Source organism: Chelonoidis abingdonii, chromosome 2, assembly GCF_003597395.2.
Source record: "Chelonoidis abingdonii isolate Lonesome George chromosome 2, CheloAbing_2.0, whole genome shotgun sequence".
In the NCBI taxonomy this organism is placed as follows: domain Eukaryota; kingdom Metazoa; phylum Chordata; order Testudines; family Testudinidae; genus Chelonoidis; species Chelonoidis abingdonii.
In genome coordinates, this window is record NC_133770.1 from 25,054,478 (window position 1) to 25,081,706 (window position 27,229).

The 27,229-nt window shown below is 40.1% G+C and overlaps 1 protein-coding gene across 1 annotated transcript in view; it reads right to left on the reverse strand.

Annotated features, from left to right (window-relative positions):
• LARP4B (La ribonucleoprotein 4B) overlaps positions 1 to 27,229 on the reverse strand; it is a 109,481-nt gene that overhangs the window by 32,590 nt on the left and 49,662 nt on the right. The window contains exons 2-7 of the mRNA XM_075063380.1: positions 26,979 to 27,113; positions 6,473 to 6,620; positions 6,056 to 6,217; positions 3,407 to 3,488; positions 2,313 to 2,449; positions 1,773 to 1,887 (exon numbers count right to left, since the gene is read on the reverse strand). Of these exons, the coding sequence (XP_074919481.1) occupies positions 1,773 to 1,887; positions 2,313 to 2,449; positions 3,407 to 3,488; positions 6,056 to 6,217; positions 6,473 to 6,620; positions 26,979 to 27,059 (725 nt within the window). The 5' untranslated portion in view covers positions 27,060 to 27,113. The remainder of the gene's footprint in view (positions 1 to 1,772; positions 1,888 to 2,312; positions 2,450 to 3,406; positions 3,489 to 6,055; positions 6,218 to 6,472; positions 6,621 to 26,978; positions 27,114 to 27,229) is intronic.

Sequence of the window (27,229 nt, forward strand, 5' to 3'; positions counted from 1 at the left end):
GGGGATTTGAAAAAAAGAAAGGTTATTGTGAAGTGCAGAACTTTGAATGTGAGCTACTGGTAAGAGACAAGAATAAAAATGCTTTTCACTAAGAACAGAGATTAAAATACCCACAGTAATCCTTAATCTTAACGTTTATTTTTAATATAAAGGAATATGAAATGTTGCATTACGAAGGCCATACTGGAATTTTTCTTCTCAGTACTGTTTAAAAACAGGAGCAAAAATCTATTTAGAGGGCTTTCATTTGAGAATAAATGCAGGATTTCTGTTGTCTCAAAATAGTGGATTTAGGCAACACAGAAGCGAAAATACTTTTCATTGTGAATTTACAATTGTACTGCCTAAAGTACAGAATATTCCATTCTGTTTTACTCATAGAACCAAAAGCCAAGTAATATCCAGAACCATGATGTGACTCTGAAGACCTGACAGCGGTTTTGAACATTCTGGTCAGACTTTGTACAATTTTCCATTACGCCAGAAGATGTATGCAATTAACATCTGCTGTAGTTTCTACAGTGTTGAGCTACACTACGCACTTGGCTTCTGACAGGTCTTGGCCATTTTTAAAGCCAGTGGTTCACACAGCTATTTTGCAAATGTTCAAGGCAGATCAGCTACATAGTTCCAGCATCAATACATCTTATGATAATCAGCAAATGGGTGACAGGGGGAAAACACCCATGCAAGAACTTTGTACGCACCTGAAATGTCTCTTCGCCAACTACTTTGAAAGTTAAGATAGCTGGATTATTGAAAGGAAGACTTGTCATATCTTTTGTTTACTTTAAAGTCCATTGTTATTTCCTATTACTTTTTCCTTCAGTAACATAATACATTTCATTCCTTTCAACATTAATTGTTCTTGTACATTTTCATTTCTATGCTTTCCCATCCTGTGTCAAGTTTCTTTGCCTCCTTCTTGCTCCCCAAAATGAAGTAGTTAAGGATCCCTCTGCTGCTCCATCTTCTTTCTACTATCTCAAGTCCAATCTGCTTCAAAGATATGCACTGAATGTCTTCATTATTCAGGAACTGGCAAACATTTCCCCCTCCTCGTCCCTCCCTTCCCCCAATGTTTTTCTTCACGTTCCACAATTACTGATCCACTGGACCACTAACACTCCTTCCAACAAACTAGTGTATATTAAGCTGATGGCCTCAGTGCTACAGGAAAGCTTCTGATGCCTGAACTCACACTCAAGGACGGGTTTCCGGCTTCACCAGTGACTTTTTCTGTTAGAAGTTTTTTCTTTTCAAAATTTTATCCATTTACTAGTTATGCCCCAGAGCAAAGAGACTGGGGCATATTGTAAACAAGGCAAGCAGAAAATATTTTAAGGGAGGGAGATTCTAAGATTAGGAAGGCCATAGAGAAATACTCTGCTGATCTATTGTGGAGGCATGGTCACCTGCCTAAACCCCTGAATAGATCCCTAGTGTAAGGGACCTACAACCATGGTTCTATAGAGGGAGATCAGCATTTAAACTTATTTATAAGAATTTCTGTATGGTCTCAATAGCAGTTTGAGTGCTTTAGCCCTTTACAAAAGTTGATGCGAAACATATCTTACTGTAATGTTCTTGAAACCATGCATTTCTACAGAGAAACACCACAGATCATTCTAATGGACTTTGGTTTATAAAGTCTAGCAATCTCATTAAAAATGTTAAAAAGTAGGTTAAATCTCCTCGGTATATTCTTATGAACTGGAGAATACGAATTCCTGAGTCAAGAGGGTGCAGCATTTTTTGTTTTATGGAACTACAATATCCTTACTTCAATGGGTGTAGATTCAGGTACTTCACGTAAAATCACAATGCAACGATTCTGATTTGGCCTGACTTTCTCTCCCTTCTCATCCACTTGGACTAAAGGCAATGCTAAGAGGAAACGGGGAAAAAAAAATCTGGTTTTAGAAAACAGTAAGTGAAGCACTTTTACACCCTGAAAGACCTAGTCATTTAAGGTCTGCCTGCACTGTTTACATAGACCTGTTTTTAAACATAATTTTGATCCAGTTTGTGTAAAACGTCATAGTGTAAAACGTGGTTTCTTTCTAAACATCTTAAACATGCTCGTTGTCACAGTAGACAGACAGACCCTTAATCCAATTAAAACTACACTAGCAACCATGAAATTCTGTCTAATGCACTGAAATATGAATGTGCTAGCATTATATGAAAGGCTGAATATTCGTTCATGTTCAATAGTTTTAAGTGGCCTTATTTAAGTTGCAAATATTTAGTAGGTCCTAAAGCATTCAATATGAATGACAAAATGCTGTCAAAATACACCATTTACTTACATCTCAGCACTTCCACAATCAAATCCATATCAGTACTGAGTTTCTTGACATGATCAAGGTTTGCTACTGTCATTATTGGCACATACTGATCACTGTCCATCTGTGATATAAGGTACATGTCACTGGCAAGATTCTCTCTGTTGGAAAGAAAAATAAGTGGTTAATCCTCGTTTCCCACTAAATTCATCATGTGCAAAAAGGATTATTTGCAAAGACAAACTCCCATGGTGGAATGTTATAGTCATCTCCATAAAGTGGGAAGTACCAAATTCTTACAGCATCCTTTATCTTGAGAATATATTTTCAGCCATTTTCCCCATCAGAACCACTCAGCATCATTATTTTGCTGTTCCACTTCAAACCAATTGTTAGAATTACCACCGACCATTAGCCATTTCACTGCCACAAATTGTGCTGGCATACTTGGAAGAGGCAAGTGATCCATCTTCCTCAATATGGAAGTCCTGAAAATTCCACTATTTCAATGGACTATTTCAATTGGAAGTGGATGTTAACTAAGTGGAAACACAGGAGTTCAAGGGTTAACATCTTGTATTAGTTTTTTAACCATGTAAGATGAAAGGAATTATTTACTTCATCTCAAATACAGATGCATAGGCAGAATGCACAAGCATATCAAAGCCCTCTGGTACAGAAACAAAAACAACCTTATGAATTGTATTTGATTTATTTCATAGTAGTTTCACTATCCTCAATCTAAATTCATAAAAAAGGTAGCGGAGTAGAACAGAGTTATGATGAATAAAACTGGGTTATGAATTTCAGAACAGTAGATTCATTAATTTTAAGGCCAGAAGCAACTACTGTTGACCTCCTGCATAAAACACAGGCCACAGCACCCGATGCAGGAATTTCTGCACTGAATTCATTGTTTCTGTTTGAGCTACAGAATATATCAGTAACATTACATGCTGGACTTTTTTTATGGATCATTTCCTCTAATATTGCTATTCCCTTCCACTAAGTTTTTACTTTTGGAAGAGAGAGATCCCATCACGTCTTAGGGATAGAAAGTAATATATAACAAGATCCTAACTATCCTACGACTTCCCATATTTACGTATTATACATACCTAGATAAGCAGAATTCCAGTGTTTTTTTAAGCACTTCTCGTAGGTCTTCCTGACCTTCTGGCTGCAATTGGTCATTTCCTCCTAAGTATGGAAGATGTACGGTTGTAAGATTAAATCGAATAGAAACAGTGAAATCTAAAAGTGAATTCTGCCAGAAAGCACTAAAAGTAACTTCAAAATGTCAGACACAGGATCAGCTGTAGCCTACACTCTGAACATTAATAAGCCTCTAATGCTAGATACTTAAAAATATGACTTAATTAGAAAAGTAAGGAATTACTAATCCCTACATCACGAATATAAAAGATTAATAAAGCAATATGTCTGGATATCATCTAAGTCTCTCACTGTGCCCAGAAGCAGTTGGAAGAGCTTAAGAGAAGAGCTGGAAGTATATAGTAAGGTATCAGTCTTCAGAGTGGTAGCCGTGTTAGTCCGTATAAGAAAAAACAAGAAGTCCTTGTAGCACCTGAGAGACTAAAATTTATTTAGGCATGAGCTTTTGTGGGCTAGATTAAGTGGTTTCTAGCTCACAAAAGCTAATGCCCAAATAAATTTGTTAGTCTCCAAGGTGCCACAAGGACTCCTAGGTTTTTTTGATGGAAAGGTATGTAAATACTTGAGTTGGACTTGGTTTTAATCACACTTACACAACTGAAAAGAAACTTAAGTAAATTCAAGGTTGAGTAACCCCTTGCAAATAGGAAGAAAGCAGTGCAGTCAATTCTCAAACTACTGGTTGGGACCCCAAAGTGGTCACGACACTGTTTCAATGGGATTGCCAGGGAGGGCGTCAGACTTGCTGGGGCCTGGGCCCAAAGCCAAAGCCCGAGCCCCACCACCCTTGAGACTTCAGCCCTGGGCAGGGGGTCTGTAACCTGAACCCAACCGCCCAGAGCTGAAGCCCAAGCCCCACAGTGAAGCCAAAGCTGAGGGCTTCAGCCCTGGGTGGCAAGGCTCAAGTTATAGGCCCCCTGCCCAGGGGTGAAGCTCTTGGGCTTTGGTTTTGCTCTTCCCTCCCCCATGGGGTGGCAGGGCTCGGGCCGGCTCAGGCTTCAGGGCCCTCGCCTGAGATTGTGTAGTATTTTTTGTTGTTAGAAGGGGGCCAAGGTCCAATGAAGTTCGGTGAAAATGGATCAGTTCTCAATGCCCTCACCACCGTGTTCCAAATTCACAAACACTACAACTCTGAAGTAAAGACGTAGTTGCTGTAACTCAAACCACAATTTTACAGTACCATTTTCGTAAACGCAATTGATGTACAAATGGTTACAGCCACATCTGATCAGACAATATATTTTCCCCCTTGCTGCAAAATGTTATGTTTGTGTCTCCTAGACCAGGGATGTCAAACTCTGTGTCAAGAAGGTCAAATTCTGTTTCTAATTATTGCCCTTGGACTAGTGTACAAGTGTAGGACTACATACTACAATCACTCTAGAGTGAAGACTCCCAATGAGGTCAATGGCAGGTATGTACAAAGATCAAACATGTTATAAACTAAATGTTCAGTGACTATTTACTGCCTGTTTAGTAATCTCTTCCATTCAGAGGAAAAATGTGCTCATCTCTAGAACCCACCACCATTACAGCCTTTTGTTTTTCTTCCTTCTTAATTCACCTTCACCTATTTCTCTTCTCTTTCCTTCTCCCCCCATCCCTGAAGCTGTTAGTTGTTATGCCACTAAAAAGTCAGAACTGGACTCTATTCCTGACACTATGCTACATAATCATTATAATATACACTTAAAAAAAGAGCTAGTTAACAGTAAGTATAGCAAGACCCTGCTGCAGTAATCTGAAAACTTTACTAAAACAGACCACTACAAAGTTTGGTCATTTAGAGCTTCACTAAGAAGCTTGTAACAAGGGGGAATCAGAAGAATGTGTGAAACAGTTTCATAAGACAAACAAAAGAGGATAAGCGAAAAATTCATATTTGTAAAAAGTCTTCATACTAATTAATATTGTCTTTTGTTTCACACAAGTATTAGACACTTATTAGCTGATCTACCTACACTTATTGTATATTTAACACCCACAAAATGCAATATTGTGTAAGAACCATGTTTATATTACCATGTTAATTTTAAGTGAAAACTACTGTACTTTGACAGAATTTAGATTTTGAACACATTCTGTAAGATGTGTTTGACGAGCAAGAGTGATTATTTTCAGTGATGTTTGTATATAGTACAGTAGAATCTCAGGTTTATGAACACCAGAGTTATGAACTGACCACACACCAGAAGTATGTAATCAGGCAGCAGCGGAGACAAAAAAGCAACTACAGTATAGTACCGTGTTAAATGTGAACTACTAAACAAATAAAGGGAACGTTAAAAAAAGGATAACAAGGCAGTTGTTTCTGTGCTTGTTTCATTTAAATTAAGATGGTTAAAAGCAGCGTTCTTCAGTACAGTGAAGTTTCAAATCTGTATTAAATCAATGTTCAGACGTAAACTTTTGAAAGAACCACCATAACGTTTTGTTCAGAGTTACAAACATTTCAGAGTTATGAACAACCTCCATTCCCGAGGTGTTTAACTCTGAGGTTTTACTGTATAAATATTTTCATTATTCAGTTACAAGGCAAAGAGTTTACAATTAAATTTCTATCCAAGCATAAAGAAAGTTGCTTTTCTTGCCTGTCTGGGTGGTTTCACGTATCGATTCATACTCTGAATTATCTAGAGCCAAAGGGTTCATCTCTCTTTGGTCCGACCCTGGAACTGTTAGCGTTGGCTCTTGCAGTTCTGTTAACACTGCATTTTGCTGCTTTTTGTCACCATCACCATTGGCATCCAGTCCTGTAGCAAGGATTACAAGAAAATGTCTGAAGAGGATTTTTCATTAAGGAGGTCTAAACTCTCATTTGCAATAACTGATTTATATAAATAAACCTCAGTAAAGAACTGTATTCTGGAAGAAATCTGAGAATACCTTTGTTTTCTTAATGGTTTTCATGGTTGTGTCTTACATTAGAAAATTTGTGACATTACTCGGAAGTTCTGGACTGGGTTTACTTCAGCCAGAACGAAAGCTTTTAAAACTATTATTCATACCTTCTTTGCAGGAATCTGGAGGATGGTCAGGTATTTCTTCCCAGGTTTTGTTCACACTACCATCAGTGGCACCACTAGCTTCCAAATGTAACATATGATTCCCCCATACCTTTGCATTAGGATTTAACTCAGAAACCTTGGTTGACTCCTACAAAAGAAATTTTGGATTATGTACTTTGTAGATGAGTCACATTTATGTGTGTGACATAAAAGAAACCTGACATATAATGCTAGAGAGCATCCCAAGTTTCTTCACCACAGGATTGTATTGAGGAAAAAAAGAGAAACAGTAATATAACTACTGGTGCAAGGACAATACCGTTGTGTAGAACTTAATATTTCTGCAGGCTACAAAGACTAATGTTTTTCCTAATATCCAACCTAAACCTTCCCCACTGCAACTTGAGACCATTACTCCTTGTTCTGTCATTGGGTACCACTGAGAACAGTCTAGATCCATCCTTTTTGGAACCCCCTTTCAGGCAGTTGAAAGCAGTTATCAAATCCCCCCATATTCTTCTCTTCTGCAGATTAAACAATCCCAGTTCCCTCAGCCTCTCCTCATAAGTCATGTGCTCCAGCCCCCTAACAGATTCAATAGATTTGTTCCCTGTCTGTTCCTGTGAAAACAGAGGAGAAAAATAGCACCATATGAGGTATGTATGACAAAACTTGGGTAATGCCATTTGGCAAGAAGGTGGCCAAAAAGTTGATTTTAGAACATGATAATTTGGTATGTTCATTTAGCACCACCTATACAAGCAAACTGAATTGATGCTGCTGACACTGTATGCCCCCTCCCTTAACCAGCACTGGAAAACAATTAGTATCAATAGAATAGGTCAACACTGTTTCCAGCATCATTATAAATATCACTACAATGGAAATGGTGCTGAAAATAATTCTGTTCCACTTACACTACCAATTCACACATTTTTACAACCAGGTCAATACTAGTTTTAAAAGGGTAATGAGTGTGTGGCAGGTAATACACTTTTAAATGCTGCTGAATTCAGGCATGCTTTGCTATTTATTGTCCAGCTTTTCCAAAATACAAATATTATGGCACTATACTGCTGAATGATCACAGAGCCAGCACATTGCACTTCAATGTAGACAGTGCATTTCAAGCATTTCCCAGCATAATAAGTTATGGCACATTTTACCTTATCTTTCAAGCACAAAAAAGTTATGAATTTTCAATTTTCTGAAGACTACTCACATTTTTCCAATTGATTTACTTCCTATTTGACACCAACTACTAGACTTAAGTTCACAAAATTCAGTTCAAAAGTTTCAAATATTAGTTCATTAAAAAAGTATTACAGATGGTACAGGCGAGTCTCATCTTACGTGGGGGTTCTGTTCCGTGGTTAGCGCGTAAAGCGAAAACTGCGTATAGTCAAAATTACATTGAGTTGAATGGCAGGCGGAATCGCCCGCACTACAGGTACAGTATTAAAATTGTTACTTTTCCTCTTTTTGTTTTTGCCGACCACATACAGCTGAAATCGTGCATGTTAAATGCGCGTAAGATGCGACAGACCTATATTCAGTGAACAGTTTATATTATGAACTGCTTGCAACCCAAGCATTACAGCATTGTGCTAGTGTACACACACACACACACACACACACGGTGAGCAGATGTGAAGAAATTAAATCACTGTTTTCCTCTGGCTTGCAATATTTAAGAAGATAAAGTGGTAGAGTGTAAGTATTTTTAGTTAACCTAAAACAGATTTGCAAAATCCCACTTGCCTGCTTGCACAGGAAGCTTACCCAAGTGATTATGACCAATGCCACCAGCTTCCATTTTAAAACAAAGTAAATTCCCAGCCCTAATGATTGCAAAGGACCTTAAAAATGTGAATCAGGTGCAGGTGCTGAAATTGCTGTGCAAGGTAAGAGCAGCTGCTACTGATCCACCTACAGGTCCAGTGTAACTCCACTGCTTTGCTAGTGAACCAAGGCAGGGTTGGAGAAGGAGCAGCAAGTCAAGTTTCTTCTTTTCTCTCCCCCAGTTGGCCAAGACCTAACGCTGAGCATTCTTATTTAGCTCCGCTGGAGCCTCTTCCTCCCCCTCAATTCCATGATGCCCTCCTCAAAAGGTGAGCAGAAGATACCCAAGTTCCTAATCCCTTTCCAGGAAGGAACTAAAGATTTCAGGAGCTCCACATGCCTCCTCCCTAAATAAAGGAGGAGGCAAAGCAGAAGCCCCATGGCCCAAGAATAGCAGAAGTGGAGCAGCAAGGAAAGGGAGAGGCATTTGCCATCAGAGAGGACTTGTGGCCTACCCAATTTGGGTGTGATGTTGCTGCCATTGCCACCAAGGAACTTATTATAATGTAACAGATTTAGCAGAAGAGGAGAGGAAAGTGATGAATTTTAGGGTTGGGTTTGGTGGGGGGAAGAGAAAAGTGATTAAATTAGGGGTGTAGAGAACTGATGAGCTGAAGTGAGTGATGGAATGTGGGAATAATTCATGCTACAAGAGACTGAGGTGGGGAGGATGGGGTAAATTAGCAAGATTGATGTATAGCACATGTATCTATCCCCATCACTATTGTACCTCAGTGTCAATTTCTCCATGTATTTATTCTCAACACCTCTGGAAGGGAAGTGCTATTATCACATTTTGCAGATGGGGAACAGAGACTAAGGTGCAGAGTTTTTAACATGTATTTAAGTGTTGCTCCACTCAGGACCGCAATGCCTAAACTACCTTTTCAAGTATGGATTGAAGTGATCTCCCCAAGTTCATATAGCAGAGCAGGAAACTGTGGCAGAGCAGGGAACTGAACTCTAATTTCCCATGTCTGGGCCGAGTGCCCTACCCCACTGTACCATCCATCCTTGTGAGGAGTACTTGGTGTGAAGTGTGCAGGCACAAGGTTTACTTGGTTCTAAAAATCTAATTAATATTGACATAACATGAGGCATTTCCACTGAAATAAATGAATGCCTTGCAGGGCTGATCTGAACTACTCTGAAAAAAGTTTGGTTTAAGATTAAAAACTCCCTGTAAGTGATGCAGGCTCTCAGCAGTTTTTAATATACTTGATGTAGAATACATTAGAATAGAACATTTTATTTTGTGTTTATAAATATAGCTCCTGGATACCATAGTGAAGGGGACTACTGACAATCTTCAGATAGCTTCCTTACTTGTGATGAACAGTCGTAGCAAGATCTCATTTATACAGTATTCTCAATTCTGGAAATTCACATACTTTGGCAAGAATTGAACTTCTAAACAGCAAAAATACAGCATTCATCTAGATTTAACAATGGTCAGTAACATTTCTGGACTATATCAGCATGACAAAAAGTAATTTTAAATCAAGCCAAAACTGATCAATATGCTTTTTGAAAGAGTATATGAAACTTGCACTGTTTAGTCAAATCAGAAATTGGACTTGGATTTACTCCAGCTCCCAATTTCAGCCACACTTTAAAGTCTAATATACTGTAAATGATAAATCATGCTTACAAAAATACTTACAATTTCTTCATCTTGCCATCCCCAAATACCATCATTTTTTGCTACTAGTAATTGATAAGGATCTCCTTCTATAGAGAATGAAGAAACTGTCAAATCTTGAGGCTGGTTCTGGACATTCTCATTAGGTATATTTTGTCTGTTATTCTCCATAACCGTGTTAGAAGTAGCAGTATTCCATAAATAGCCCATCAGATATTCACTATTACCACTAAAAATGGTGTCAGAAAATATCTGACTTGTTAAATCAGCATCATCAGTCTGCAGAGTTAGGAACTGTGAACCCATTTCATCATGGGAATTTGGTGTATCCACTTTACAGGTATTTTTTGATTCATTCAAAATATCTTTCATCAGATCTAGAACACACCTCCCATTGCCTTGCTGAAGTTCTCTGGCACCAACTCGGACATTAGGTAATTCATATGAAGGAGTAGCAGCATATCTATCTACCTGCTCTAGGTCAATATAAACCCCACAAAAATCTGCATCAGATGTGTTCAGATCACAAGTTTCAGTCTGTTTGTGATTGGAGGTGGAAAGAGTTTTCAAACTTTTCATCTCAGCATTTAGAGTGTAACTGCTGTTTTCTGATTCAGTGTTCTCTGCTCCCAACCACTTTTTATTCTCACTGGTTTGTGCTTCTGTGCAGCCAGTTGATGTACCAGAAACATTTTCTTCCTTTGATTGATTGTGACACAGGTTTTCTTCATCCCTTTGAAATTCTAGTTCCTGTAGATCTGAAACACATTTTTCATACGTTTCTGAAAGTTCTTCAGCTGAAGGTTCAGTAGACCTTTTAATGTAAACAGATTCTAGTTCTGTATCACAGTTATCTATCACATCACATTTTCCCACTTTTTTCTGAAGAACATTTGAGTAGGATCTTTGGCTTGATAGATTACTCGCTATTTCATGATTTCTGAAACTGTTTCCCATTTTTAATCTATCATCTGTACAGTCTTCCAAAGTTACAGGTCTATCATGCATAACTGAGAAAACATTCTGATTGTGCATTAAGTCCCTATTGAGACTTACTGTATTACTGTCATGATCAAAAATGGTAACTTCAGAATCTGGCTCACTATTTTCTGTTTTATTATTTACGGTCTCCTGTTGATGCATTTCTAGTTTTGGCTGTTTTACCATTTCTACACTACCATCTGTTAATCTGGCAGGGTCAGTCCCAGCACTCAATTCATTTTCCACTGCATGGAATGAACATTTATCCCACAGTTCATCTTGTTTATAATTCAAGTCCATTTTATTCACATTTGAATATGCCAGCAAAGATACAGAGGAAATACTGTTTTTGTTAAATGAACTGGAATAGTCATATAATTTACTTTTATTTTCTGGCAGCGCTGGTGAAATCTGACATACTAGACAGTTTTCCTTTTCGATTATTTCATGTGTACTTAGGTTATGTGGTTCGCAAGATGCTAACGTATGATTTCTTACCCTTAATGAAGCCCTCCTCAGACAGCCAGTTTCCACAGGAATGTTATCTGCTTGATATGAGGGAGTTTGCCCAATGATGCTCACATGATTGTCATCTTCCATTGTATTAGGACTTAAAATATTTGGCACTCTCTTTGTTTCAGTGCTGCCTTTCATATCAGTTTGAAAATCTGAAACACTCTTCAATTTTGAAGGCATGTTAATCATGTTTGCAACCAAAGCATTTTCCAAGCTACACAAAATTTCATCTGTGTATTTCTCTTCTTCATCTTCCAAGGGCTGTTCCAATTTACTGTCACATTCACAAGTAGTAAAAGGGGCCTCTTCTCTAAATTCACTGCATGTTGTCTGAAATTTGTCCGTTTTCTCATTAGAATTTAGTTTACTTTCTGGCTTTAGTAGGGAATCCTCTTGGCTAAAGTTTTCCAGATCTTGCTTCACTGAAAAGGAATCACTGTCTAAATGAAAACATAAATTATCTGTAGTATCATCTAACTTTTGTTTAGTATTTGCTTCCTTTTCAGTTTTCAGTAAATGTTCACTTACATGAAATGGTGTGGTCTCAATGTTACAATTTCTCTCAGTCTTTCCTGAATTATATTCTTTAGCATTTAAACCCAATAAGATGTCAGAAGTGGAACTGTCAGTATGTTTCACACCTTTTGAATAAGAACAATATTGTTCTTCTCTGAGAGCATTCACAAATTTTACAGACTCATTGTTTCTATTAATTGATTCATTCAAACTGACACTATCTAGTGTATCCAATCCCTGAATTCTATTTTCAGGAAACTCATCATATACTAGTGTTCTTAAACCATCTGTTGCTATAGTGTCCATATTTAGCTTACATGTTTGACAGCTGCTATCCAGTACGTTGTTATAAGATGATCGGACATCCATACGATAATACTCCTTTGTTTCATTTTTTTGCAGGGTTGAGCTATGTTCCTCTTCACCTACAGAGGGTTCGTTCTGTGTATTAAACTCTGCGTCTACTTGTGCTGAATGCAGGATTGGAAATTCTTTCCTAGTGTCTAGAGGGCATACCACATTGCACATTCCTTCAACTGTAACAGCTGAATTATCTATGTCTGCTGCAATCACTCCACGCTCAGTAGCTGGCATCTCTTCATCCATTCTCAGATCCTCAGCATCTACAATACAAATACTATAAAACTCCTCTCTTCTATGTTGTCTGTGATCTATATCAATATAGGTAAAAACTGGAACTGCTGTTTGTCTGCGTGATGCATCTGAAATCTTTCTATGGCTGTCATGACTGTTGTCTTGAACATTCTCCACTGTTTCTTCTTTCTGTGTTTGTGAATGTTCACATTTAACTGGGTAATATTCCAGATAACTCATATTTAACATAGTTTCTTCTTGTGAGCTTTGGTCTACAGACACCGGTTCCCATGAAGGAGAAACACAGTCCAATGAACAACATGGCTCTCTGGCTAGAATATATTTGTTTCCATTATGACTACTACATTGAGAGATTTCTGTATTATTCACACACTGAGTATTCCTACTGGTATTTTCAATTATTCTTTCACTGCCATCCCAGTCTTCCTTTTCTTTACTCTTTTCCAAATTTTCATATCTGTTAAAGACCTTTAGAATATGACTAAATGAAAGAACAAAGTTAAAAGGTCTGTTGTACTTTGTTTTAGTGACTGGCCCAGGGTCAGTGTTCTCCACACTTTTGTATGAAGGATACTTTGTTTTTCTACCCCAGAACCCATGTTTAGGATTTGACTCCATGCAATTATCGGTATGAATGCACTCAAAGCTGACTAAAGCAGCTGTCCCATTAGCTGTCTTTTCTGCTGCATGCAGCTCCTTACTTTCCACAGTTTCTAAAATTGAAGGTAAAATTTTACTTATCCTGTTTTCCGGTGCCTCCTGTTCCCCAGATTTTTGTAACAGGCCAGTTTTTTCATTATTTTTGCCGGTAGTTAGTTCTTTACTGAAGCAGCAACCCATGTTTAAAGAAGTTGTACTACAGGAGAGCTCACATTGCAAATCGCTGTCTTGCACATCTAAACTAACTTTCTATTGCTTCTGAAAAGACAAGCCAACACCCAGATGCCAAAAATAGTACATTTAAAACAGTGCAGGGAGCTCATATGCCATTGCCACTCAAAGTCCAAATCCCAGCTACAGAGCAATGTTTTAATGTGTCATATGTACTGTAATATCTAGTCAAAGAGTTTTCTTAACCAAAACATAGCAGACTTAGCTAATATTTTAAGACCTGTGAGCATTTAATTGTTACATTTCCTAACGTTTCCTTAAACTAGGATGTCCAGATAACAAGTGTGAAAAAATCGGGACGGGGTGGGAGCCCATATTTAAAAAAAAACAAACCAAATATCGGGACTGTTCCTATAAAATTGGGACATCTGATCACCCTACCTTAAACAAAACTACTTTACCTATGTCTTTACCAAAGTGCAAGCATGCCCTAAACCTGTTTTTCTTGAAGTTGCAGATGACGACCATCAATATTTGTACAAGAGTAACTAAAGCAGAGCTACACGTAAGTTTGATTCAAATCTAAAAAAGAGAAAAAAAGTATTACTATATTCCAAAAGTGTTTCTATAAAAGTGAATATATACTAAGATAATACTTTTTAGAAAAGCAAATTTAAAAGGTCACAACTCTTGCAATCAAGAGTCATAAGCTATCCAAATTCCTCTCCTTCAAACAATTTTTTTTTTAAAGTTAACATCAGTACAAAACAATTGCTTGTCCAAAAGTAGATGTAAATATAGTAGTTACTTGTACAAGAGGGAACAACAAGTTGTCTAACTCCAATATATCTGATGCGCTTGCAGGTTTAAAGGAAAACAGCTTTAATGAACCTATACCACAGCATGCTTACGTACTTCACTGTTATCTTAGTTCGTTCTAAGTACTCTACTAAATGCATTAACTTTCTAAAACAGAAAGCCCTGCAACATATCTAGATATCTGTTCTAGTCTTATCTACATAATTTTTACTTCCATTATTCAGGGCTTTCAAATTCTGACCAAGCGTAGTTGTCCTCAACATAAAGCATCTATCACCACACCACTGTAATTTAAAGGAGTAGGTTTGTTTAATAGTCTCTTGCTTTCCCTTTTTGGACTGGACTTTACTCTTATTTCCTCCAAGAGAATATTTCCTACGTTGTTCATTTCCTGTTCTCTCCCTCGACCCCACTCTTTACCTACATCATAATTCTACCTCCTCCATTTGTCTATACCATTTTTGCCAAAAATCTTGCTTGCTCATTCTGTTTATCTTTTCTATTTTACCCCAACAATAATTCCCCTACTTCCCATCCACAACTAGGCTTTCTTCCATCTGCCCACTCTCCCATTCATCCTTTCCATAAGGCTTGACACATTTACCAGGACTAAGTGTTCCAGGTCCCATTGTCCAGGAATAATGAACAGAACCAACCTCCCATCATCTGGGCTTGGCTTATAACCAAAATACTCTTGGCACAGCCTAGGGAACTCCTATATTTTATAGCCTGTGGCTAGTATGTGAGAATAATGTGAAATGTGCCTCCCCTGTTACCACAAAAATTCCTCTGGATACTGGAAGGAACAGTGTCTATTCCTCTCATCCACTTCATAAATTCCAAGATTCTCTGTAAGTGGTAGTAAGAGTCTAACCAAGCTACCCATCTCCCAGCATCTCTTCAGTTTTACTTGGAAAACACAGCGTCTTATTCTGCTGTTGCTCAGACCTTTCCCAAGAAGCATCAGCATGAAACTGACCTATTCAGAAGTTTCACTGCCACCTAGGAGATAGTAAGTCAAGTCTTGTCAATTAAATTCTTGCAATTAACATTTATTCTGCTGCTGCTTAACAAGTTCTGAACAGCAGGATAGCTGATGGCCCCATGCCTGCCAACTCAGGAAGATAACCCTACACTATTTCACACTTAGTTCAGGTTTAGAAGATGCTCTGTGTAACCAGAGAGATGACAAAGAAAGAAAGAGAAAACATGCTGCTTAAGTTGACAACACTTGTATAGGAACGATTTAACTAAAGAGTTAAGTTGGCCAATTCTCAGAAGAAACTTTATTCAACCCTAAGCCTCTCACCATTTCTGAATTGGCAGAAGGCAGCATAAATCTCCAAAAAATTTGCCTTGAGACCCACAGCAACAGACAAGACGGAGACCATCTTGGCCCAGCTTACCAAATCTGTGAACAATGTCACAAGTCCCTACAGCTGAACTGTTCTTAAGCCTAGGAAGTCTGATGCATCATTGGTACCATCTGCTGCATACCCACCCCCGTCCTCCCCCGTAAATTTTCTCCTGGGTTGGGGTTTCTCAACATGCTTGTGTCTGTCGACTTGACCAGATTTAATTATGAGTCATTCTTCCACTACATTTCCTGGAAAGGAGAACTGGTGGTCTCTCCTCCTCATTTAGAATACATTTCATTCAACATGACGTGTGAATGATCCAAAAATGTGTAAGGCCAAATAGTATTTCTCACCCTAGATATTGTGGCAGGCAGTTTGCAAAGTTTCTGTGGTTCAGAGTTCGTTATATTCCTTTTCAGATTGGACTCCCCTCTTGCCTTCCCTTTTGCAGTCTTTCCTCTTGGGCAGACAGGCCATGGAGAGGAGGAGTCCTGTTTGCCTTCCTCCCCACTATTAAATAGCATTTACATAAGGCAGGAATCCTTTGTTTCCCAAATGTGACCCCCACTTTCTTTACAGTGGAAAGTTACAAGAAGTCCCAGGTAATGTTTAATATCATCAGGTGACAAGACCACCTGACTCCGTAGCATCACAGTGTCCATGAGTCAGTGGCAGTATGGAGTGTCACAGGAAGGCCAAGTTTTTCACAGCTCATTGTCCTCGCAGATGGGCCATCTCCCCTGCCTGGCTTTTCCACTGTTGTACCTGAAGCGTTAGCCCTGGGCATCACCCAAAGCAGCATAGCTGAAGTACAGATGCATAGTCAATATTCCTAACTTCAGATACAGAAACGATACAGGCGTACAAATTGGATAATTGCATTCAGTAAGTCGTAACCTTTCCAAGTATATTTCATGAGCCATCAAGCATAAAGTATCTCAGTTATGTCATTCATATCAAGCATATTTTCATAAAGAATATGGAATGTCGTCCCAGACATGTTAACCAAATGTGAAGAGAAAGCTTGCTACAACAGAGCAACAAAGTGACATTAAAACTAGAGCTTGCCTACTGATCTGAAAGTTTTCATTTAGTGCTCTCACAGGCAAGCAATTCTACTACTTACATTAACAGGGAAACAAAATGGGAAATTCTGTGGCCAAGAAGTATGTACTGTGGCTTTACCATACCATTTTCTTTATGTATGCTCTGATGATTCTAAGGAAGGATGGAGAAAATATGAAAATTTTATTGACAAGGTGCTAGTTTAGTTCTTGCTCATGTTTAGTCTTAAGTTGCTAAACAGAATGTTTTGTACTTTGTTTCTTTAATTTCCTACTTAATAAAGTTCAGATTTTACATATATTTTTTCCTGCTAAGAAATCTCATTCAAAACACTCATCTACACTGGAAGGAAATAAAGACATCTCAGACCTCATTGAGATGCTTACTGGGAGAACCAAGGTGGATTAAAATCAATGATTTTTTTTTTTTTTAAATAAAAAACAACCTGATTTTTTATTTAAAAATGATTTTTTGATTTCTGATTTTTTCCTCAGAAAGCATTTTATCTAAAGAAAGATATATTATAGCTCAAAGATATCTCACCATGGAATAGGGATTATAAATTCTAATTCTATAGGATGAGACAATATATTCATGTAATGTTTAAAGAAAGTTTTGTAAATGAGTTCCAATAGTTCATGGATTAGGGACCCAATCTTACGGCGTCCCACAGGCTTCTGTATAGATTATTTAGGTTCATCTTTCTATCTAAAGAAACTCAGTGCTCAGTCTAGAAGATACCATCAGAGATGCTTAGTTTTGCAGTTCTCAAACTGTGGATTTGTGTCTCCAGAGGTAACATGTTGGTTAACAGCAAAAATGTTTTTAAATAAATTATATATAGAGGTGAGAAATACAATATAGAGATGAGGTCTGCAATCTCTGCAAATTTGCGTATACAGAGTTAATTCCTTATCTCTCCCTAAAAGTGCAAAGTTTCAAAAAAGTCATATGAACAGAAGATGGTTGAGGGCAGAACAGATCTGGACAAGGAGAAGAAGTCTGGAGATAAATGTGAGAAGGGAGCGACATATGCTTGTTTTGTCAAGATCTTATATGTTTGCTATTAAGAAAAAAATCCAGAATACATAACGTTGTTGTAGTTAAACAAAACAACTTATATGTGTCTGTCTGGGGATGTTCTCCTCTTGGAGCATGGCAAGAAATCCTCCAAATATTAATAATTAACCTGTTGAATTGGAGATAGTTCACCTCCCAATGACTTCATAAGTATCTGCTTCAATTACCTTTAGTAACTGAAATAACCAATCATTTTTTGATATAGCTGCAAAACTAAATTGGAAAAGTTTTCAAAATAAATTCAGTGTTAGAATATATAATATGTACCTTTAAAAATGAAACTACACCTATCTGAGTAGTGTGAACAAGTTTTTCTCCCTCCTCTGACGACACCCTTTTTAGGATAACTTGAAAACTGCTATCATGTCCCTTCTCAGTCTTTCTCTTTTCAAACTAAATACAACCCAATTCTTTCACACTTCCTTATGATAGAACAAGAAGCAATGCTTAAACTGCAGCAAGGGAGATTTAGGTTGGATATTAGGAAAAAGTTCCTAACTATCAGGGTAGTTAAACACTGGAATAAATTGCCTAGGGAGGTTGTGGAATCTCCATCTCTGGAGATATTTAAGACTAGGTTAGACAGATGTCTATCAGAGATGGCCTAGACAGTATTTGGTCCTGCCATGAAGGCAGAGGACTGGACTAGATCTCTTGAGGTCCCTTCCAGTCCTAGAGTCTATGAATCTATTATGAAGAATATGTATTAAGGTTATAGCAACCAACAAGAATGCACTTTTATATAGAAAACTATGATTAAATCAAGTCTCCCTGACTAGTGATTTAAATCAAATCCACCCTGTGGAGAATACTAATAAGCAAATAACGCATGCTATATTTGCAACCAACACCACCTTCTGAGACACTGAATTTTCACAAACCAATAAAGCTGACATAGTTTGGACCAGGTTATACCCTTCCATCATGACTTGCACTTTGAAATCAATAGGATTTGTGCTCTTAAGTCACTCAGGTGCTTTTATTAAAGCCTTAGGAGCCTAAATTTAGCCTCCTATTTTTAAAAGTTTTGATCTGTGTATACAAGAGTTCACAATATCTGTGCTATGGTTTTGAAAAATCAAAGTACATCTGCACTGCCAGTAAAGCAATTTTGTTTCAAAGTGATAAAGTTTTTAATACCGTTAAGAAAAATGTAATAAATTCAGCTTTAGTTCTTACAAACACCGAAGCATGGGCATTCCCACTGAAGTGAATGGGATTAACAATGTGAAAAGACTCAAGTATCTATTTAAGTGTTTGCAGGAACAGAGAGTTTATTTTCTGCCTACACCACATAAATAAGATCATGTCACTACTCGAAGGATAACAAAAACAAAACAGAACCAGCATTTACAAATTTAGTGCATTATAAATTTAAAGTTGCATTAGCACAAGAATATTAGGTTTACAAAGCCTCAACCTGATTTAAGTAATTGATATTTTTAAAGAGTGATTTAAATCATGATTTTAAAAAATCTGTAGTGTTTAAAATGACCTCACTATTTCAAGGGCAATAGTTTCCTAGTGACCTCAACCATCCAGGTGGTGGGGGAAGAAAAGAGGGGCACCATCATGATGCCTGGAGTGATAGCATGTTTGTCCCTACCACAAGTTCCAAAGAAGTGAATGAAGACAATGTGGCTTACATTCTTCCTCAGGCCTAATATGTGGAGTTAACTGGACTGTGTAATGTGTAAAATCATTCTTAAATATTAAACTGAAAAAGCTGCATTTACAGTCAGTCACTTTGAACTGCAAAGTTCATCAACACTGTTTCTATAGCTACAGAGTTGTTAAGGAAACATGCAGTGGTACCAGAGTTGTTCGATTTCCCAGTCTAATCCATTTACTCATTTTTCTCTTGTACAAACCTCACTCCTGGGTACTAAGAGAGAGATGTGGTTACAGAGTACTGTTTTTAAGTTATGCAATTACTGATGATCACTGGAAAAAAACAAAAAAACAAAAAACCCTTGAATCATCATGGCCAAGGTTGAAACCTCAGTTGGTAAATGCAGAAGGGCTCTTATACCATGGTATTGTCTAAACAACTGAAGCATGACTGGAGCCCCAGTGTGTACAAATACAGTGGACCCCAAGCTTTCCTAGTGTTCTTTAGATTTTTATTATAGTTAATTTTCATTCGGGACTACTCTTGGGTTTTACAATTCTTTTGCAAGTTAGTCTAACAAAGGTAAGAGAAACCAGTCAAAACATCCTCCCATATTAACTCCCACAGCTTCTTTTCCCCAAAAGCTTTTCAAGTTCCCACTGTAAATGCTCTGGAAGTCACATGGAGGTTCTTGATTGCTTTATTTTCAACGTTGTCCACTACAGGCACATGAATAATTAAAAGTTTAAAACTGGCCACTATACACAGTACAAATATTATCCTGTAATAAACTAGCAAAAGCAAAAATTTCTTCACCCAAGTCATGTTACACTACACACATTGAACATTAAAATCTGACTAGCCACCATAGTTTAGACTTCTGCTAACTCCTCTTTATAAGTCCTCAAGGTTATATTTTTATGGGCAAAAAGTATGCATCTTTCAGTCGTCTTAGCTCAAACCAAGTTGGCATGACTGAAGAGCTCCTTGATGTCTAGGTTAACATGTAGGTAGCTACGTCAGGTGACTGTGTTACAGGCAAAACAGTGCCCAAGAGCTCTGTAGAGACCGTCCACAAAAATGCTCAGGTAAGTCACTGGTGAGTAGCAAGTATTTCACTGCTGATTTTCCTAATCTACTGAGGGCATTCTGTGCCCAAAAGCTAAGAGTTCTGCACACCATATTTTAAAATTCTTCAAATTTTTTTGAATAAATATGCAGGCTCCAGCATGGCATTGGGGAGCACAGGCCACTGGCTGCACAGAGATGGGAGATCACTGCATAGCTCCCCCGGGACACAGCCTCAGCGGTGAGGCTGCACCCAACCTTAACACAGCACGAGGACCAGACCTTGCCCAGAAACATCCCAGGGCCTTGATCCTTCATACCAGGTGTACCTGGTGTGGGCAGGCAGGTTCAGCAAAGCAGGATCCAAGTGTGGATGTGCTTAGTCTGGGGATTGAGGTATGGATGGAGAGGGTTCTATGTGGGGACAATCTGGGTGCGGGCAGCTCAGTGGGGGATCCTGTTGCTAGGAGGAATCTGGATGCACAGGGGCTTGTTGAGGGGTTCTGGGTGTAACTTATGAGACTGAAGGGGGGTCCAGGTAAAGGTGGCTGGGGCTCAGCAGAGATGGAACTGAGCTGAGCAGGGGGGTTTGGGTGTGGGGGGGCTCAGTGGATGGTCCAGATGCTGGGGGAGTGGGGCTCAGTGGGATGGAGATCCAGGTGCAGCTGGCTGGGGCTTGGTAGGGTGGGGATCCAGGTGGCTCATTGGGGTGGTCCAGGTGCACAGGGCTCGGGGGTGAGGCTTGCCAGGAGGGTCTGGGTATGAGGGGGTCTGAATACATGTAGGTTGGGAGGATGGGGGAGCAGCTCCTGTACAGGGATCCCTCCCCCGGCAGCTGAGAAGCAATGGGTGCAGGAAGCAGGGGCAGGAGGAAGTTTGAAGAGCTTCCTGCAGCTGTGGGAGAAATCTGGGGGTGGGTCTGATTCAGCCTGGATGCTGTGCAGGGGAAGAGGAAGTCCCATCCTCCTCAACCTAGACAGTACTAGCAGCTGAGCCAGACGCAGGGTAGGAGACATCAGCCCAGTCTTCCCCAGTCCTGCCCCCTGCCCCACAATGATTTGCCTCTTTGCTGGCTGCCCTGGGCAGCCAAAACATACTGCTGGGGAGGGTACCAAGTCATTTTTCTGCAGGGAAGCAAAGAAATCTGCAAAAAAGGAAGATTCAGGACAAAATGTTTGGCGAACTCATGGCAGAGTCCCGAAGAGGTGGAGGCTGTACATGAGGACTCAGAGGAAGAAAGAAATCCAGTTCTCCCAGGAAACTGTGGCAATGGTCAAGCAAAGCATCACAGTGGCTAAGGAGAGCACTGAAAAAGACAGAAATAAACAGAGGGAAAGCACAAGCACAATCCCAACACAGAATGCTCTCCTACAAAACACGCTCCTGCTAGGCCGCAATACTGGCTACTGGCACCAGCAGCAATTCCTCCATGCCATATCCATGCAGTACTTGCACAGGCCACTCCCCTCCCAGGCCCAACATCCGCCTGCCAAGAACATCAGCTCCAGAAGTCCAAAACTATGGAGCCATGGCACCAGAACAACTGAGTACAAGAGGCAAGACCTATACACACTAACTTTAAGCTCCTTCCCCCTGCAAACTTGTTATTTTTGCTCTGTTTACACTGCTGCACTTTTAGTTTCATTCACATTGACCAACAAAAAGCCAACCTTTAATTAGAAAGGTGTTTTGGAAAATTTATTTTCAAATAAAAAGGTATTTATTATTTATGTATTTATTATTAAAGTTTTTGGCTTTGTTACTCTTTCATAATAAAAATTGTTTAAGATCCATTTTGGTCCATTCTCACTCATCACTAATGCAACACAAAACTCTTTAAATAAAGCTAAAATAATTCAAAGTTTTACAAATGTATATAGGCAATATCCCACCTCCACCAGCCTTAAAATGTACTGCATTGGTCAAAATCTATCCCAGTTTGCCCCCCACGGATTAGCAGCAGGATACACAAACACATATTCAACCAGGAGATTCAAAATATGAGCAACAGGCATCCCTAAAAGTACTCTCCTCTGCGTTAGTATTCTCTACAGGATGCCTTGCTGGTTGCTCAAACTGCCAAGCAAGTCTCTGCACCTCGGTTCCACCCATGGATAAGGCTTTCCCCTCTTGTGTTGTGCACAATATTTGTGAGAGCAACTATAATAGTTGGACTCTTTCAGCTGCATCCAAATGATTCGATAAGCAGCATGATCTCCTTTCAAAACAGCCAAATGCACTCAATCACCCTCCTGCAACTACTCAGTTAACATGTTCTTTCCTTCTGCTTGGTGGTACGGTGGGTGAAGTCTAGGGTGACCAGACATCGCGATTTTATTGGGACTGTCCCGATATCTGCTTGTTTGTCCCACGTCCCGACTCCGCTCCCTCCTTCCCCCATTGGATCCCTCCCCAAATACCCGCCCCCTCACTGCCCCATTGGCTCCCTCCCCAAATCCCTGCCTCTTGCCAAGCACGCCCTGTCCAGGAGACGCAGGAGAGCACAGGGCCGCGGTGAGTGAGAGTCTGGTCTGGTCCCGAGAAGGCAGGACTCGGGCGAAGTACCTGGAGGGAGAGTAGGGGGGCGGCCCATGGGGCCAGGCGGCGGCTGTTCTCCCGACCTGGGCAGCGGGACTCAGGAGCAGCTGTTGCTGCAGCTCCCACTGCCGCAGGGGGAGGAAGTGGCCAAGCACATTGCGCTCAGCAGCTGCAGCTTTGGCGCCTGGGCCTGAACCTCCCGAGCCCAGGCCTGCTGCAGGGAGCCAGCAGCATGCACTGGACCCTGGTCAGTCGCGTCTGGGCTGGCTGCCCAGCTGGCGCAATCCTGCGGCGAAGGCATCGGCAGCCCAGCCTCATTCATTCCCGCTGCGGGACCTGAGCGGGATGGGGGAGGGCGGCTGGGGCCTGCTGCCCCCACTCCGGGGCTGCCGCCTGCTGCCCCCACTCCGGGGCTGCCCGCGGGATTGTACCAGCTGGGCAGCCAGCCCAGACGCAACTGACCAGGGGCTGGGTGCAGCGTGCACGCTGCTGGGTCCCCGCAGCAGGCCCGGGCTCAGGGGGTTCGTGGGCGCCAGAGCCACAGCCGCCGAGCTTAGCCAGCGGCCGCTTCCTCCCTCTGCAGCAGCGGGAGCTGCAGCAGCGGCTGCTCCCCAGTCCCACTGCCCAGGTGGGGAGAACAGCCACCGCCTGGCCCTGCAGGCCACCCCCTACTCTCCCTCCAGGTACTGCCCCCTAGTCCTGCCTGCTCGGAGCCAGGTCGGACTAACACTCACCCTGGCCCCGTGCTCCCCTGAGTCTCCCGGGCCTCCTTCCAGCGCTTGGGGAGAGAAGAGGAATTGGGGATGGGAGATTTTTTTTTTTTTTTCTGCTCTGCAGCCATCTTTTTCCCCCTCTGCCCCCGCCCCACCCCCTCCGCCCGATATTTGACCTGGGTGATCTGGTCACCCTAGTGAAGTCCAAAGCCAAACATGTGGCTCTGTGCACTGTAATACAGCCCAGTCAGCCTCTGCATACTCTCACCTCCTACCATAGTGCATTTCTGGGTCCATGCTGGCAGAAAGCAAAAAACGGCAAAAATGCTCATCTAAAAGCAAGCATAACATGAAACACCCAGAACATGGGGTTTTAAAATCCGAATCCTCCTAACTTCCACTTCACATCCCACAATTTACAGTGAAAACTATCCCACAATATACACTGCTCAGCCACACAGCAAAGGATCACAGGATATTCCACCCCCACCTTCCCTCGAGAACAATACTCCATCAGTTTGCAGCAAACTACCGCTGTGTGTTCACATGTTGAAACTGAACACGGAACAAGCATATTGGGTGTATGCTATTGGTGGCACTTGCATACTATGAGTTACCAAATGTGCACCTAAGAAGTTGCATTAAACCCCTCTTGTAGACATATCCTTAGCCATTTTCTACACAGCCAGATTTCTAGGTAGGGACATGGGGGCGGTAGGGGCAAATGGGTCCTAATAAAAACATTTAGTCTTTATTTGCTTACTATTAGGCCAACCACTAGCTGCTCAAACTATGGAATGTTAAATGTGTGTTGTAAGTTTTGATCTTACTATGTTTGCACAGGAAGACTGACACTACATTTTATTGAGAAAAAGATTAATGCTTTACCAAAAAAAAAACAAAAACTACCCACTACACAACTTCTGTTGGTTCATTGGTTTATTCAAGGCTCCAGATCAGTACCCAAGGAGTTAGGTTTGCCAACATCTGTTTCTATTCCAGAAGTCTCCTAACAGACATTCTGTGAAGGGGAGGCTGAACTGGCAGAAAGCAGACAGCCTAACTTTCATTCGAGAGACAAAGCCAGGATGGCTAGGGAATACGATTCAGCACATTCCAATAAGCTCCTGGGAGAAGAGCTCTTGTGCTCTAAGGGTTTCTGGTAGGGCCTTCACAAGCAGCAACACATTGTGTTGAATACCCCCAGTGCACATAGGTCCAGAGAAGTAAACTGGTGCAGAAATGGGCAGATTACAGAAATATAGCCTTATAACCTTTAAAAAGTAATTCAAATAAATTGGACTGTTTTAGCCAGGACCTCAGCTGGAATTATTCTTTGAAGCGTCTACATAAAAAAAGATTTAAAAATTAGCTGACCTACTTCTTTGTATGTTTCTTGATCTGTACTGAAGTGACAAGTTTTGCTCATGAATCTACAGCCACATTCAGATTTTGTACAGGAGCACCAAATAATTACTAATAAAATATTCAGACATTCTGTAGGAGAGGGAACATATTGCTTTTAAAGAAGCCCCTTTGGAAGCATAGTTCAATATACTAAGTCACTGACAGGTGCTCTACACGAGCAGTATCCTAAGAACCACGATACTGGTGTAGTTCATGAAAAGCTTGAAAAATAATGACACTTTATAGGGAGAAAAGCTTGCCATTCCTGAAAACGAGAGACTATGCTTATGCTTCAGGTCCAATGCTATGGATAGCATTTCAAGTCTTTCAAACTCCTGTTAACTGTCTGCCTTTAGAGGCTCCTTTACCAGAGTTCAGATATTAGATAAAATCTGTTTTCTCTAGAAGTTACTGAAGATAGTTAATCCCATTTCTAATCAGATACGGAAGAGCAGACATTTGAGATTTGGCTCTAAATTTGCATCTAGCATTGTGTGTTTTAATTAAGGACATTTTACTTATTTTAGAATAACTAGTGTTAGACAAAAAGCACAGTGAGTGGCTTCTCTGTGAAAGTGGGAGGCTAATGCAAATAAGCTGACACCCTTTTCTACAGAAAAACTGATATACCTATTAGGTCCAGATATAGCACTGAAAGTTATTGGTATTTTGACTGTTCCCTAGAGTCAGATATTCTGAAGAAACGCAACTTTACCATGGAACAAAAAACTCTGCACATCTGAAATAATGCCACTCTGAGTCTGGCTCAACATATTCCTGTCTGCAATTTTGAAGAGAAGAGAAACATCCACGTTTGAGACAGATCAGAACTGAGGCAGGGAAGTGACTCAACTGAAAAAAACAAGGTCCCCAACTTCCACTTATGCCCATGTTTTATGGCAAGCTGGAGAATACATATGTTTAATTAGTGAAGTGAAAAAAGCAGAGTGCGCTAGTTTAAAGTGGTCTAGTGATCCATTTGTTATACAGAAGGGGAGGGGGAAGAGCAGCTGCTGCTGGAGCCTGGAGGAGCACTCTGGGGAAGCTCAGTCAAGAGAGGTATTGACAGCTCCCCTCTCCTGCCCCAAGTGCAGCTCCCTCTCCCCCACCTCACCCCCCACCCAGTCCCAAAGGCAGTATTCTCCTTAAAGCATTATTCTATTTTAGTCTCTCAAATCATTTAAGTACTATTTATGCAAGAAGTCAACATTTTCCATTTGGTTAATAAAAAAAAAATTCAAACCCAAATGTCTAAGTTACTTAGAACATTTGGTACTATCACTGTAAATCTGTACACAAGTTGCATTTAGCATGCATTTTGCCAAAAGCCACAAGAACCCCATGATGCAATTTATTAGATCCTGCACAGCAACATGTATTTTGCCGGAGTGTTTTGACTATGCAAAATTCATTACATGAGATGCACATTCCCATTTTACACAAGTTATCAACACTTAATCTAAAGATATCCATGCCAAGGTTTATTCCTGTAAAGTTTCTCCTCATGTGTAGGTTCTAGCACTCTCTATTGACAAAGCTGAGGGTTAGTAATTTAATTTTGTTTTTTCAAAAAATACTTCTCCAATTGGCCTTAGTATATGAGTAAGTGCATAACATGTTAACTAAAGGTGCATACACTTCAAGACTGAGAAACAACTTTGTAGCATGAAGGTGAATTTTCATGAGTTGTGGAAATGCAGCCACTTAAGACAGCTATTTCTCAGGACTTTTGGTGATGGTGCCATGTACTACCCACATCCTGTATCAGAATATTTTGGGATACAATTTGTATTAAAGACTACCAAACAAAAGTGTGTATTTGTTTAATATACAAAACAAAGCTACATCAGATAGTTAACTCAAACTAAGTGAAATGTTTGATTTTTTGAACTATAATACTTACTAGATGAGAACTGTCTTTAACTTCTTGTACTTGCTGCACCTGCGGTTCAGCCACAACTTTAGTGTCCTGATCAGAAGTCATGAGCTGTCTGCTTTTTGGCTCCTCAGAGAGAACTTTACTGGCCACCTTGGTAAGCTGCAGAGAAAACAAAAGAGATATAGATTTTATAAAAGTGACTGTTAAAATAGTTCAAGAATTCATAAGCAACTTCGTTTTGTAGAACAATGACAAAAGGAACAGCTACAACTGTT